At 35.9% G+C, this 12,802-nt stretch overlaps 1 protein-coding gene across 2 annotated transcripts in view; it reads left to right on the top strand.

Annotated features, from left to right (window-relative positions):
* LOC150097617 (uncharacterized) overlaps positions 1-12,802 on the top strand; it is a 334,050-nt gene that overhangs the window by 238,155 nt on the left and 83,093 nt on the right. For both annotated transcript variants that reach the window (XM_090407322.1, XM_090407323.1), the window contains exon 14: positions 2,119-2,235. In XM_090407322.1, coding sequence (XP_090263448.1) covers positions 2,119-2,235 — 117 coding nt within the window. The remainder of the gene's footprint in view (positions 1-2,118; positions 2,236-12,802) is intronic.

Genomic DNA, 12,802 nt, shown 5'->3' with positions numbered 1-12,802 from the left:
GCAAGCAGGCAAACCGGCCCCGTGAACACACAGGTTACAGTCATAAATACTTAAGGCAAGGAAGGCAACGGGAAACCACCTTTCTCATAATCATCTCTCCCTAGAATGGTAGCATATAGCTACCCTCCCGCGGCCGTATGGCAGATGGGAACCAGAAGAATTAAAAAATACACAGTTTTACCATTAATACTGTTACAACTTCTGCACACCTCCACAGCCAACAACATTCGTGTGTTTATCACGAATGTTGTAAAAGTAGAAAGAGAGTTGTCTAACTGTACAGGTTAACATGCAGCGAGGAGATTATGAGAACCACGTTGCTGTAATAGCACTTCACAAGGTTGGAATGCAGCTACCTGTTATTTTCAACATGCTAAAAATAGTGGGATGTTTGTGTATTGGACTATTAACCATTATAATAATACAGAAGATATATCTGACCGCCTAAGAACAGGTTGACCATGCTGCATTAGGATGCAACAGCTTGTGAGGACTCTGAAGGCCTGCCTCCATCATAATCCTCTAAGAAAGTGATGGCACAAGAAATGAACATTTCGCAGAGAATGATGTCATGTGTACTAACTGATGACCTGGGGTGAGAGCTTATTGTTGTTCTTACAGTCGCTTCCTAACACCACAATTTATGCAGCGGAGGGTGATAAAGGCACTCCTATAGTGATATGCAAACAACAGATACCCTCTTCACAAATGAGAAGATTTTCACCATTGGGAGTCATTTAACCACCAAAATGATTGGGTATATTGGGTATGCCCTGGAAGTCACACAGCATATGCTATAGCACTAAGAATTCAGAGAGGTCATCACCTCATGTTGGTGATGGTTTGGTTGAAGATGACGTATTGGAGGTATACAAATTGCATTTCTACGATAAAAGGATCAAAACCTTCGTCAGGTGTACCAAGAGATCATGCCGCAACCTGTGGTACAGCCCCTGCACAATACCTTCTTTTATGGTAGGCAGCGGACCCTTCCAACAGGGCTCGACCCCTGCACACAACAGTGGTTGGAGGCGAATATATTCAACCACATATCACCATCTGATTGGCCATCTGGAAGTCCTGATCTCAATAATTTGATTTCAAATTGTGGTCTGAACTTGAGACAGTAGCCTACATGAAACAACACCCCAGCATTGCCAGCTTGAAGGTGGATTGAAGTGAGTAGTGGCAGCATTCCATTGGTTGTTGTATGTGCCACCATTAATATGTGGCTTCACAGACTTCAGGCATTCGTGAAGACAAAATAGGGTCATTTCAAACATTCAGTGTTCTATATGCATGTTACACGTGGTTTGTATGTTCTGAAAGCTGTAAATGATTTACTGATAAATTGAAGGTTTATATACTGGTTAAGTTGTCACAGTATTTATTGCTAGACATAGACATTTTATATCAGCAGAAAAGGTATGGTTGTAAATCCAGTGATGCTTTTCTGATCTGCCAGGTAGATTTAATAAATTTTCAGTCACACCCTGACAGAAAGTTTATAACAATGTACATTTATTGAAATAATCTGTAGCACTGAAAGCATTAGAAATAAATGGGCAAAGGAGGCTGCATGCGAAATACTTGATTTCGCATGCAGCCTAATGATTTTAGCATTACATTTTTCATTAAATGGTGTTGATAGACCATTATAAACTGATCATCATAGAAACCTGATGATAATAGAGAATTTTCAGATGACATAATTAAAAACGTGCAAGATATGGCCAGATTTGAAAATTGTACATGGTAAGCCAAGGCACAGCCAAAGTCAGGGCAAAGTGAAAAGAGCAAGAAAATGTAAATCAAACTTAGTTGTGGAATTCATTTATCATTTTTACTTATACTTGAATATTAAGTGAAATGATGACAAGAATTTTCATTTTATTCCTTAGAGGATAGAACCTCCTTGCAGTAATAGTAGTATCCTTTACAAACCAGATAAATTTCTTGTTTTGCTACTGTTAATATTTAGGTGAAGTTTTTAAAAGATTCAAATATAGAAACGTGTTACTGATGATATTTTTTCTGTATAATTTCTGTAAACTTGTATAATTTATAGTTTTTTCCCAAAGAATGGCATATATCTAAATGGATATTTATTGTTCTCAGAATGCAGTTTGTGTGGGAAAAGTAAATATGAACTCTTCCATTATTTGTATGGCTGAAGGATGGGGAAAACTATATTTGGGTTTATTTAGTGGACAAGTTGGCTCTTGCAGCATCACAGTAAGTGGGTAATTTTATTATATTTTTAAAATAAATTTGTAAATATAAAAATCCTCCTTCCATTGACTTTTTTTTTAAATGAAATTGTTTTCTATTTCACATAGAATGAAAATGAACATTGCCTCTTTTTTAAATTTTTGTATAAGTATTGTTGGTTATCATCTCAAATCATGAGGTATCTTGTCATCTAATCCACATGCACTATATATATAGGGGTGAATATTCTGGGTGTGCTAGGTATGTTCATCCGCTGAATAGCAATATCACCTATATTATCTTTTTACATTTATTCCCATTAAAGACTCCTCTAATTGTTTCCAGACTTCATATGATTCCTAAAATTAAGCACAATATATTAATGCTTCATGAAGAGGACACTTTTCGATGTGTAAACATTGCATCACATGTGTTAATAGTCTGGGTGTACATTCAAAATACATATACCTTTGAGCCTTTTTGAAAAGATATACAGATGGTGTAGCAGGTCAAATTCTAGTAGTTCTAGTAGTTTTTAACCACTCAGAAGGTGAGCTCTGTGACAATAAAGCCTAGAGGATGTGATTGTTATTGCGTCAACTAATCCAAGTGAATGTTGTAATATGTTATGAGTTGCTGTTTCTGTTTTCTGAGTTTCATCTGTTTTGCCTGTGTGAACTGATGTGCTAGGCAGGTTTTTATATATACAGTGGTATCTCGCTAATCTGAACCTCTTTAGTCCAAACCCTCCAGTAATTCGAACTGCGATTTGAAAGAAAAAAAAAGTTTTAATTATTACATATTATTATTTTATGTACTATTATTTTTATTTAATAATTATTATTTTAACTGTTATTATTTATTTTATTATTATTACAGTACAGTACAGTATTTTTTTCATACTGTCGATTGTTGATTGAAATACGGTTATACTGTAGACCTATTTTGATTTATTGTGTGTTCAAGTTTGCTTTTTTATACTGTACAGTACGTACCGTATTGTCGGCATGTATCACCGCTGTCCTTAATGAACTGATTAGTCACCACTATTGCAGTGTTTGTTTATCTTTACGTTCCTTCAACAACTACGACTTTGCCTAAAGCCTGGTTGTATATAAACCTCAGTTTTTCTTTGGTTATTGAAATGAAACGTCTGAGTTGTTGTTTATTGTTTTGTGTTTTCGTAAGTTTTCAGTGAATGATTATCGATTGTTTTAGTAAGTGATTTTATTTTTCAGATAAATTTTAAAAGTGACAATTTTATTGTTTGTTGACTTCATTTTTTATTTTAGTGTTTTTAACACTAAAATTTATTTCGTTAAAATAGCTACCGGGTCGAAGCCTAAAAAAAGAAAACACATAACATTATCATTGTCGGATAAGTGTAAAATAATTCAGTGTCTGGAAAAGGGTGAAGCAGCCGTACCACTCGCTACTAAATACAGTGTCGGCAAATCTACAATCAGTGACATAAAAAAAACAAAGATAAGATTTTAACTTATGTTTCAACCACAGAAGGAGGACCAAGCAATAGACAAACTCTGAAAACAAGTGATTTTTCTTTACTTGATTCTGCTGTTTACATGTTGTTTCTTCAAGAAAGAAGTCGTCATACTCCCATCTCCGGAGACATTTTAAAGCAGAAAGCTAAGCATTTCCATTCACAAATTTACCCAGATCAGAAATTCAAAGCAAGTGATGGTCGGCTAGAACAATTTTAGACATTCACGGTATTCGGTATCTATCAATATCAGGGGAAAAACTATCTAGTCACTTTTCTACCGAAGAACCATTCCAAAAAGCTTTTTTAGAAAAATTCTTGAATTAAATTTAACCCATGGTCAAATTTATAATGCAGACGAAAGTGGTCTTTGTTGAAGGTCGTTACCAGAGAAATCTCTAGTTCACAGAAATGAAGCCTCAGCACCCGGTCGAAAAATGTACAAAGAGCGTGTCACAATAATGCCTTGTGCAAACACCTCAGGAAAACATAAATTAGAGTTACTTATGATTGGAAAATCAAGAAACCCAAGACCATTTAAGAACTGCTGCCTTCCGGTTTTGTACCGAAGTCAACATAAAGGAGGGATGAATATCGAACTTTTTTCAAACTAGTTTCACAACGTTTTCGTACCGTCTGTTAAAACTTATTTAAAATCCCAGAATTTGGAACAGAAAGCACTTTTATTATTGGATAATAAAAGTGGATATCCTCCAGCAGATGAATTGATGGAAATTTTACGGTTATGTTTTTGCCTCCAAACTGTACTCCATTGTTGCAACCAATGGATCAGAACATAATTCAATCCATTAAATTAAAATATTGTAAAGACCTGCTTTTAAATGTAATTTCCCAAAATTATGACATTACCACATCGATAAAAAACATAAATTTGAAGGATGTAGCATTCTCAGTTGCTGCTGCTTGGGAAGCCGTCGAACCTGAAGCAATTCAAGCGTCATGGAAAAAACTGTGGCCTTCTACAATTTACCAAGATAACTATGGTGATACACAAAAAGAGGAAATTCAAAACGTGCATGATTTGGTTAAAAATATAAATCCAGATGTTGAAATTTCACAAACAGATGTTACGGAATGGATTACAGGTAGAACCGAAAGTGAATTCGAAATCAAATCAGATGCTGAAATTATAAATATGATGATGCAGAATGAATTAGAAGACGATGATGACAATGAAGAACTCAAAGAAAAAAAAGTAAAACATGAGAGGCAGTTGACAGTTTCAGTATGTGTATAGAATGGGCTAAACAGAATGATGTGCCATTCCACAAAATTTTGTTGCTAATGCAGCTCCGAGAAGAAGCATTCGAAAAAAGTTTAGCTTCCAAGAAGCAAAAGAAAATCGGTGACTTTTTTACAAAGAAATAAAAAAAAACTTTTTGTGCTATTTTGTGAAACTTTTTTTGTGTTCTGTACAAGAAAGTGATATTTTTTACGCAAATTAAATTATGTACTGCACTATGCAATTTTATTAAATTGGAATCCTCAGCAATACAGTACATACACTTTTTGGGCATCCTTCGCATGGATCATCAAGGCTGGTACAGCCACGTTTAATTTTCATGTTACAGTACAGTAGCTTTTTTTCTATGAGTTACCTCGTTTATTTACAGAATTAAATTGACGTATCATTAGAATCTGATTATTTTTGTCTTAAATGCTAGTTATTGTTGCCTCTTGGGGGAAATTCGCTAATCCGAACTTTTCGTTAATCCAAATGAGCACGGTTTTTATTAGTTCGGATTAGTGAGATACCACTGTATATATATAATATAGACAAGGAACTTTTTTCCAAATTGATTTGTTATTATTATATGGCTAATATGCAAATAAGTAATTGTAAAATGCAGTTTGGGTTCACTGAAAAATATCACAAAATATTGAGTTTAAAAATAAAGGAATTAAATGTAAAACATGAGCATATTCAAAAACAAGTACTAAAAGTTGCAGCAACACCTGGATAATGGAACAATAAAATCAGATTTTTAAGTAATTAGCATTGCAGAGAAATTGAGAAACAATATCTTTCAATGCAGAATCTCTTATAAAATTAAGTCTGTAATTTTCACAGATGCATGACTAGCTTGATAACTATAAGGTTTTGGGCAAATGCATATTATTTTGTTAATAGTATTTGTTAAATAACATTGTCATTATCATAACTTTATAAATTAGTACAAATATGCATATTAATTAAGAGATATGACTGTGACAAGAAAGCAAAAATTACACGTGATTTTAGTCTAAGTGAAGCAACAGTGCAAACTGTTTTGAAACATGCTGATGAACATAGGTAAAAGTGACAACCTTCATCAACTTCAATGGCTATACAAGCCACTAGGAATCAAAGTGGTAATATGATTGTCGGAGGCACTCATTTGACTAACATGTGGTATGCTAAGTGATTGTAATGTTAAAAATTGAGTACCATGCTGTATTAAAGTTTTTCACCAAAGAAGGGCTTTTTCCCAGTGCTATTAAACAGTGATTGGATGGTGTTTATGGGAAAGCTTCTCCTTCATATTCCACTGTGAAGGAATGGGCTAAACAGTTTTGCCTAGGAAGAGAGAGCATCAAATATGAGCCTTGTGATGTTCGGCTTGTGGAAGTGATGACTGAGGAAGATGTCTCTCTCTTATTCGGGAGGAACGGCTCAATGACAGATGGCTGAAGCTCAAAGAAATCTCAGCAAGATTGCAGCTTTCTATAACATCTGTCTTTCACATCATTCATGAGAAGCTTCACGTGATAAAGGTCAGTGCAAGATGTGTGATCCACCTTCTCTCTTCAATTTAGGAGCATCGTGTCACTTGTTCCTGCAAGTTTTTGGAGCTTTGCTAAGGGAATCAGAAGTGCTGGAATCCATTTTCACCAGGGTTGAAACCATGGTCCTTTATTATGATTCTCTTTCCAAGAGGGAATCCATGGAGTGTCACAAACCAAGCAAAGTGCCACCAAGAAAAATCAGGATCACTCAGTCCACCAAGAAGATCATGGCAACAATCTTTTCGGATTGCCGGAGAATTCTCTTGATTGACTTCAAGGAAAAAAATTCCGCTGTGAATGCAGAATATTATGCTGAGTCATGGTGTTCGCCTGCTTTACAACAATGCTCCAGTACATATGGCTACTGTTGCAGAGTCTGCAGTGAAAGACAGTGGCTTCTAGGAGATTTAACACCCTCACTACAGCCCAGATGTTGGAAGTTTTTCCACTTGGTATAAAATTAAAGTGCCAAGAAATTATATTCTTGGTTTAATCCTTTATCCAAGTGTAAGCAAACAAAATTTGCACCTGAAGTAATTTCAGCTGTAAACTGGGCAACTTGTATATAGAAGCTAATGACTTCACATCACTTGCCTTAGTATCCCATAATGCAGAGCACATATCCTTACGGACATGTATAATGCTATGCATTATGGGAACGGTCCTTACCCAGGCTGCACTTCAACATACCTTTATTGAGGTATGTTGAAGTGCAGGACTACCTCTCCAAACTCTCGTATCCCTCAGATTACCCAACAGCGAGTGAACCAAAGGATCATTTAACTCAGCGGTAGTTCCACTCAGTGACAGGCTCACTCCACCAATGAGCATAGCTGCTCATATCTCAGGGAAAACAACCACTTCAGCACAAAAGCACATCTTGATGGACTGAGTGACCTTGGCTTTTCTTGGCAGCACTTCACCTGGTTTGTGCCACCCCATGGATTCCCTTTTGGAAAGAGGATTATAATAAAGGACCATGGTTTCACCTCTGGTGACAATGGATTCTAGTACTTCTCTCTGATTCCCTTAGCAAAGCTTTAAAAACTTGTGCGAACAGGTCGTATAATGCTTTATTGATGTCTCATCAGTAGGAACCAGACCCAGAAGTGATACAAAAGTTGAAGTAATGCAATGGTCAATTTTTCATATACAAGTAGCTAAAAGGTGTCACACCTTATTAAAATACTCTAGATTGGAGATAGATTTTGGAAGTTTTTCCACTTGATTATACTATAAATTAAAGATGCCAAGAAATTATATTCTTGGTTTAATCCTTTATCCAAGTGCAAGCAAACAAAGTTTGTGCCTGAAGCAATTTCAGGACTGGACAACTCATATATAGAAGCTAATGACTTCACATCACTTGCCTTAGTATCCCATAATTCAAAGCACATGCCCTTATGGACATGTATAATGCTATGCATTATGGAAAGGATCACTACTCACACCAGTTTTGTTGTGGTCTCATCAGTGGGAGCTGGACTCAGAAGTGATACCAAGGTTGAAATAATGACTTCTGCATTACTCCAACCTTGCAGTATAGATATGTGGCGAGTAGAAGGAAGAATGATCATGGTAACATGATGTTAATGGAAATGGTAGAATGGTAAAACTGCTGCAGAAAACATTGTTGAGGTATTTATTGATCGAGGGTGTTTTTTTATAAGGGTGTTTCAACCTAATCAGGATGGGATTATGAGAATTTTAAGTGTAGAGGACATAGGAGAGGATGGCTTAATTATGAGTGAGCAGAAGGTATTTGAGGAAATAAATAACCTTGATGTCAATAAAGTGATAGGATTTGATGACATGTCACCATGCATCTTAAGGGAATGTTCCAGGGAGTTGGCAGTAGCATTGGCATGACTGTTTAATAAGTCTTACAACAGCATAGGTTCCAGTGGAGTGGAAGGAGGGTAAAATTGTTTCACTGCATAAAGGTGGTGATAAGGCTGTAGTTTCAAATTATAGGCAAATCTGTGTATCTGGAGTTGTGGCGAAGGTACTAGAGAGATTGGTGAGAAGTGGGATACAGAAGTGGATTGACAACAGCAATATTCTCTGCTGTTATCACCATGGGTTTGTTAAAGGGAGATCATGTTTCACTAACTTACTTATGTACACAAGATGACAAATACTTTGGACAGGGAAGATGCATATACAGTGGTGTACTTGGATTTTGCACAAGCTATTGATAGACTGCCACATGACAAGCTGGTAAATATGTTGAAACAGATTGGATTGGATAACAGACTTCTGAGTTGGATCAGTGACTGGCTGTCAGATAGGCATCAGAAAGTTGTATATAGGGGGGTGCAGTGTCCCAAAAGAGGAAGGCCACTAGTGTACCTCAGGGGTCAGTTTTGGGATTGTTGCTGTTCAATTTATATGTTAATGATGTTGTGGTGGGTTTAACTAGTGATATGCAGCTGTTTGCAGATTATGCAAAATTGGGAGTCAAGCGGATGTTATGGCCTTAAGGAGGACTTGAATAGATTTCATGAATGGGAAGGTAAGTGGAATTGGCAGTTCAATGTTGCAAAGTGTAAGGTTTACAGATTTGGTAAGCAATGTTGGTGTTCGAAGTATACACTTGGTGGGGAACCTTTAAAGGAAGTACAGGAGATGAGAGATCTAGGACCGATGGTGGAGAAGGACCTGAAATTCAGAGATGCAAAGTTATGAAGACATCACATTTCTTAATGGCAATGATGTGGAGGACCCTGATATGTAGAAATAGAAAGGTTTTGATGTAAGGCTTTCATCAGTCCTCATATGGATTATTGCACAGATTTGGTTGCCTGGTTTTCATAGTGATGAGGAGATGTTGGAAAGGGTCCAGAGAAAATTCACAAAGGTTGTCACTGGTTTTTGGAATGTGGAGTATAAGGACAGATTGAGAGAATGTAAGTTGCAAAGCCTAGTGAATAAGAGGAAGGGGGGGGGGATATGATTGAGATATATAAGCTAGTCAGGGGTTGTTATCAGTTGACATGGAAGAGATTTTTTCATAGAATGGGAGCATGTGGGTAGAACAAGAGGTCATCACTGGAAACTGTATCAAGTGGGTGTGATCAGAGGAGTGAGGAGCAAGTTCTATGCATGGAAAGTGGTTAATGAATGGAATGCATTGTCTGAGTGTTTTGTGAATGTAGACACATTGAATCAGTTTAAGGCATGGTTGAATGATCATTGTCTGCAATAGTGTGTACCTCCCACAATGAATCTCTGACTCCATGGAGGTCAGACGATGATAATAATAAAGAACTTACAAGAATATTGAGACCTAAGAAGACTAAAATTGGACCACTCTCCTTTTCTTCTAAAGCCATGGTACTAAACCATAATCTTTCCTCTTCATTGTACATAATAAATATTTCAGACATCACAGAAGCTGAAGAAAAGCAATTATATAGTAAGCGTGTGCAATTTTTTTGTTCCAGCCGATACCAAGAAGTTCAAAAAGAATTTCTTCGACTATCAAAGAAACATGGAGGATTTGGGCTTCCAGTCTTAAAATTCTGCATTTAGGATATAGGATATAGCTTCAAAAATCCATAAAATATTGCAGGCCAATCACACATGTGCATACCTTCTCTGGTACTATCTGGGTTTTCATCTTTCCCCTGTTTGGAGTAATGATTATGAAGGTACAAAAGCAGAGATTGTTCTTGAATACTACAACATTGTGTGCTTAACTCCAAGATTGCTACAAAATTCTGGCATTGGTGTTCTTTTCATTAAAAAAAAGTAAAATTTGGTATAAAGAAATCTTTAACCTCTTTTGCCATGAACTTCCATAGTTGGGTACCGACAACAGCACTTTGTTTCATAACTTATTGAAGTTCTAAGGATACCCTAACAGGAGGGATCTTGCACATGGCTGCCTTCCAGTCAATACCATCAAATGGAGGTACTTTAACATTGGAGATCCAATCTGTGACATACGTTATCGATTGGAAACAGTAGAACATGCATTCTACAGCTGCCCTCTTGCCTTACGTATTTCGAACAGATTATGCAATGTGTTGGGCATTTCATTACTTACTACAGAACACGTTATTTTTTTGCAGTAGCCACCACTTGTCATCAATGGGAAGAGAATTTTGATTTTTATAATAAATGAATTAAAATACCATTTATGGAAGGTTAGAAAGAAACATGAATTTGAAAACCAGCAATATGATATACAAATGCTTTATACCATCAGTTCCCAACCGGTGGTACGCATTATTGACTTTAGACGTTATTGACGCATTGTTAGTTCAGTTATTGACTGAGTATAAGTAAATGCGTTACATTAAGGTAGGCACTGAATAAAAGTGTCAGTATTTAAAAACAGTTATTTTAAAAACAAGGGGGAAAAGGTTGGGAACCACTGCTTTATACTATTGTAATGTGGAAATTTTATTGTTTAATTAGACGATTTTTGTATTTGGCAAGAAGCATTCTAGGAGATGTAAAATTTTTGACTAGGTGGTGTAGACCACCCACATTATGCAATGTTCACCAGGGAGAGATAAAATTCTGTCTATTATTGATATGAGAGGTTTTTTAAATGGTTTATTATCTTAATTCATTATGGTCTTATAGTCAATTGCAGGGATGACTGGAGAGCAATCCCAAGCAGAGAAGGCCAACTCAAGACGATTAACTCAGATAAGGCTAACCACCTGGGTATTAGTTATCTATGCACTTTAGTTTCAGTTGGTCTTTTGGTTGTTCATCTATATGAGATTGGTGAAAAAGGAAAACTGATATTCTTTGGCTGTATGATGATATAAAAGAGCTGAGGCCTTTTCTCTCTCTCTCTCTCATAACATCTATTTGTCTTTTGTTTCTCCTAATACTATCAGGCCCTCTTTCACCCTATACTAACTACTCTAGGCCTGTGAAGAGCACCCCTTTTCTTTTTCACCGCAATAAAGGTCCAAACCAGTGTGGGTAGTGACCCTTCCCATAATGCATTTCATTATATGTGCTTTGCATTATAGAATACTAAGGCAAGTGATATGGAGTCATTAGCCTCTATATACAAGTAGCCCAGTCGTGAAGATACTGCATGCACATTGTTTACACTTGGATAAAAGACTAAACCAAGAATATAATTTCTTGGCATTTTAATTTAAAGTATAACCAAGTGGAAAAAACTTTTAACATTTCCTCATTCTGTCCAACAACTAGGATGATACAGTATTTGAAAAGTTTGGCTCTATGTTCAAGTTTTATTTCACTACAATGGAATATTTTCTGTTTGTCAAGCTGAATTCTTTATAAATGTTTTTTTTTTTTTCTTCAACCATTTTCGTTACCTCTTGACCTAAATTCATTAGATTGTTTTCCATAATCATCCACTCTAGAGTCCCATGTATATATTATTTTGATTGAAAACTTTCCCTGCTTGGTCAGCCTGTCACCATCTAGTGGCAGTGTTCATAACTCATTTACAACCACATTTGGTTAGGGTGTCACTAATTCTAATACCAGAACTGAAAGCTGATGTTTTTTCCATCATTTGCTGCCTGAAATAGTTAGCCCATGGAATCTCTAGAAGTTAACAGGAGATATATTACACCAATGATAGGCTTTTCTGAAAAAGAAATTCATACGTAGAAATATGAATTATGTTAGATAAATAGCATAATCTTCATCCTGAAATTGCCGAAATGTATCCTCATGTGGTGGGTGTATAGGATGCTATGACGGTACCACATGATTAAGTTTACATTATTGATAATCATCTGTCAACAATTTTCTTCCAAATTAGTCCCAGTTATTAGCCTTCCAGTATTGTCAGATCTTATCTTTCTGCCTTTTTATCAAACACATGTTTAGCTATGCAAATTATACTAGACAAATTCTTGTTTTTATCCTTTATTTAAACTTGAGCAATCAAGGTTTTAATATTAAGTATCTTCACAACTAGGCTACTTATTTCATGTTAAGTATCTTCACAACTAGGCTACTTATACATAAAGGCAGATAGCTTCACATGAAATTGCTTTAGTATCCCATAATGCAGAGTACGCTTCTTTTAGGATATATGCCTTATGGGAAGGATTATTATTATCCAGACCAGCTTCATATGGGCATGAAGGTACTACATATGAAAACTTTGTTTGCTCATGCTAGGGTTAAAGATTAAAACAAGAATATAATTTCTTTCCTAGTATACTTGATAACAATGGAAAAATCCTCTACAACTGTTTCTAATACAGAGTGTTTTAATATGATGAGACATCTTTCTATTTTTTATTTTTATTTTTATTTTTAATTTTTCTATTTGCATATGCAAGGAGG

Source organism: Typopeltis vanoorti, chromosome 17 (genome assembly GCF_054136105.1).
Source record: "Typopeltis vanoorti isolate ZY-2024b chromosome 17, IOZ_Tvanoo_1.0, whole genome shotgun sequence".
NCBI classification, from domain to species: Eukaryota; Metazoa; Arthropoda; class Arachnida; order Uropygi; family Thelyphonidae; genus Typopeltis; species Typopeltis vanoorti.
Note: the sequence above shows the minus strand (reverse complement) of the source record. Positions and strands in the feature narration are given on the sequence as shown.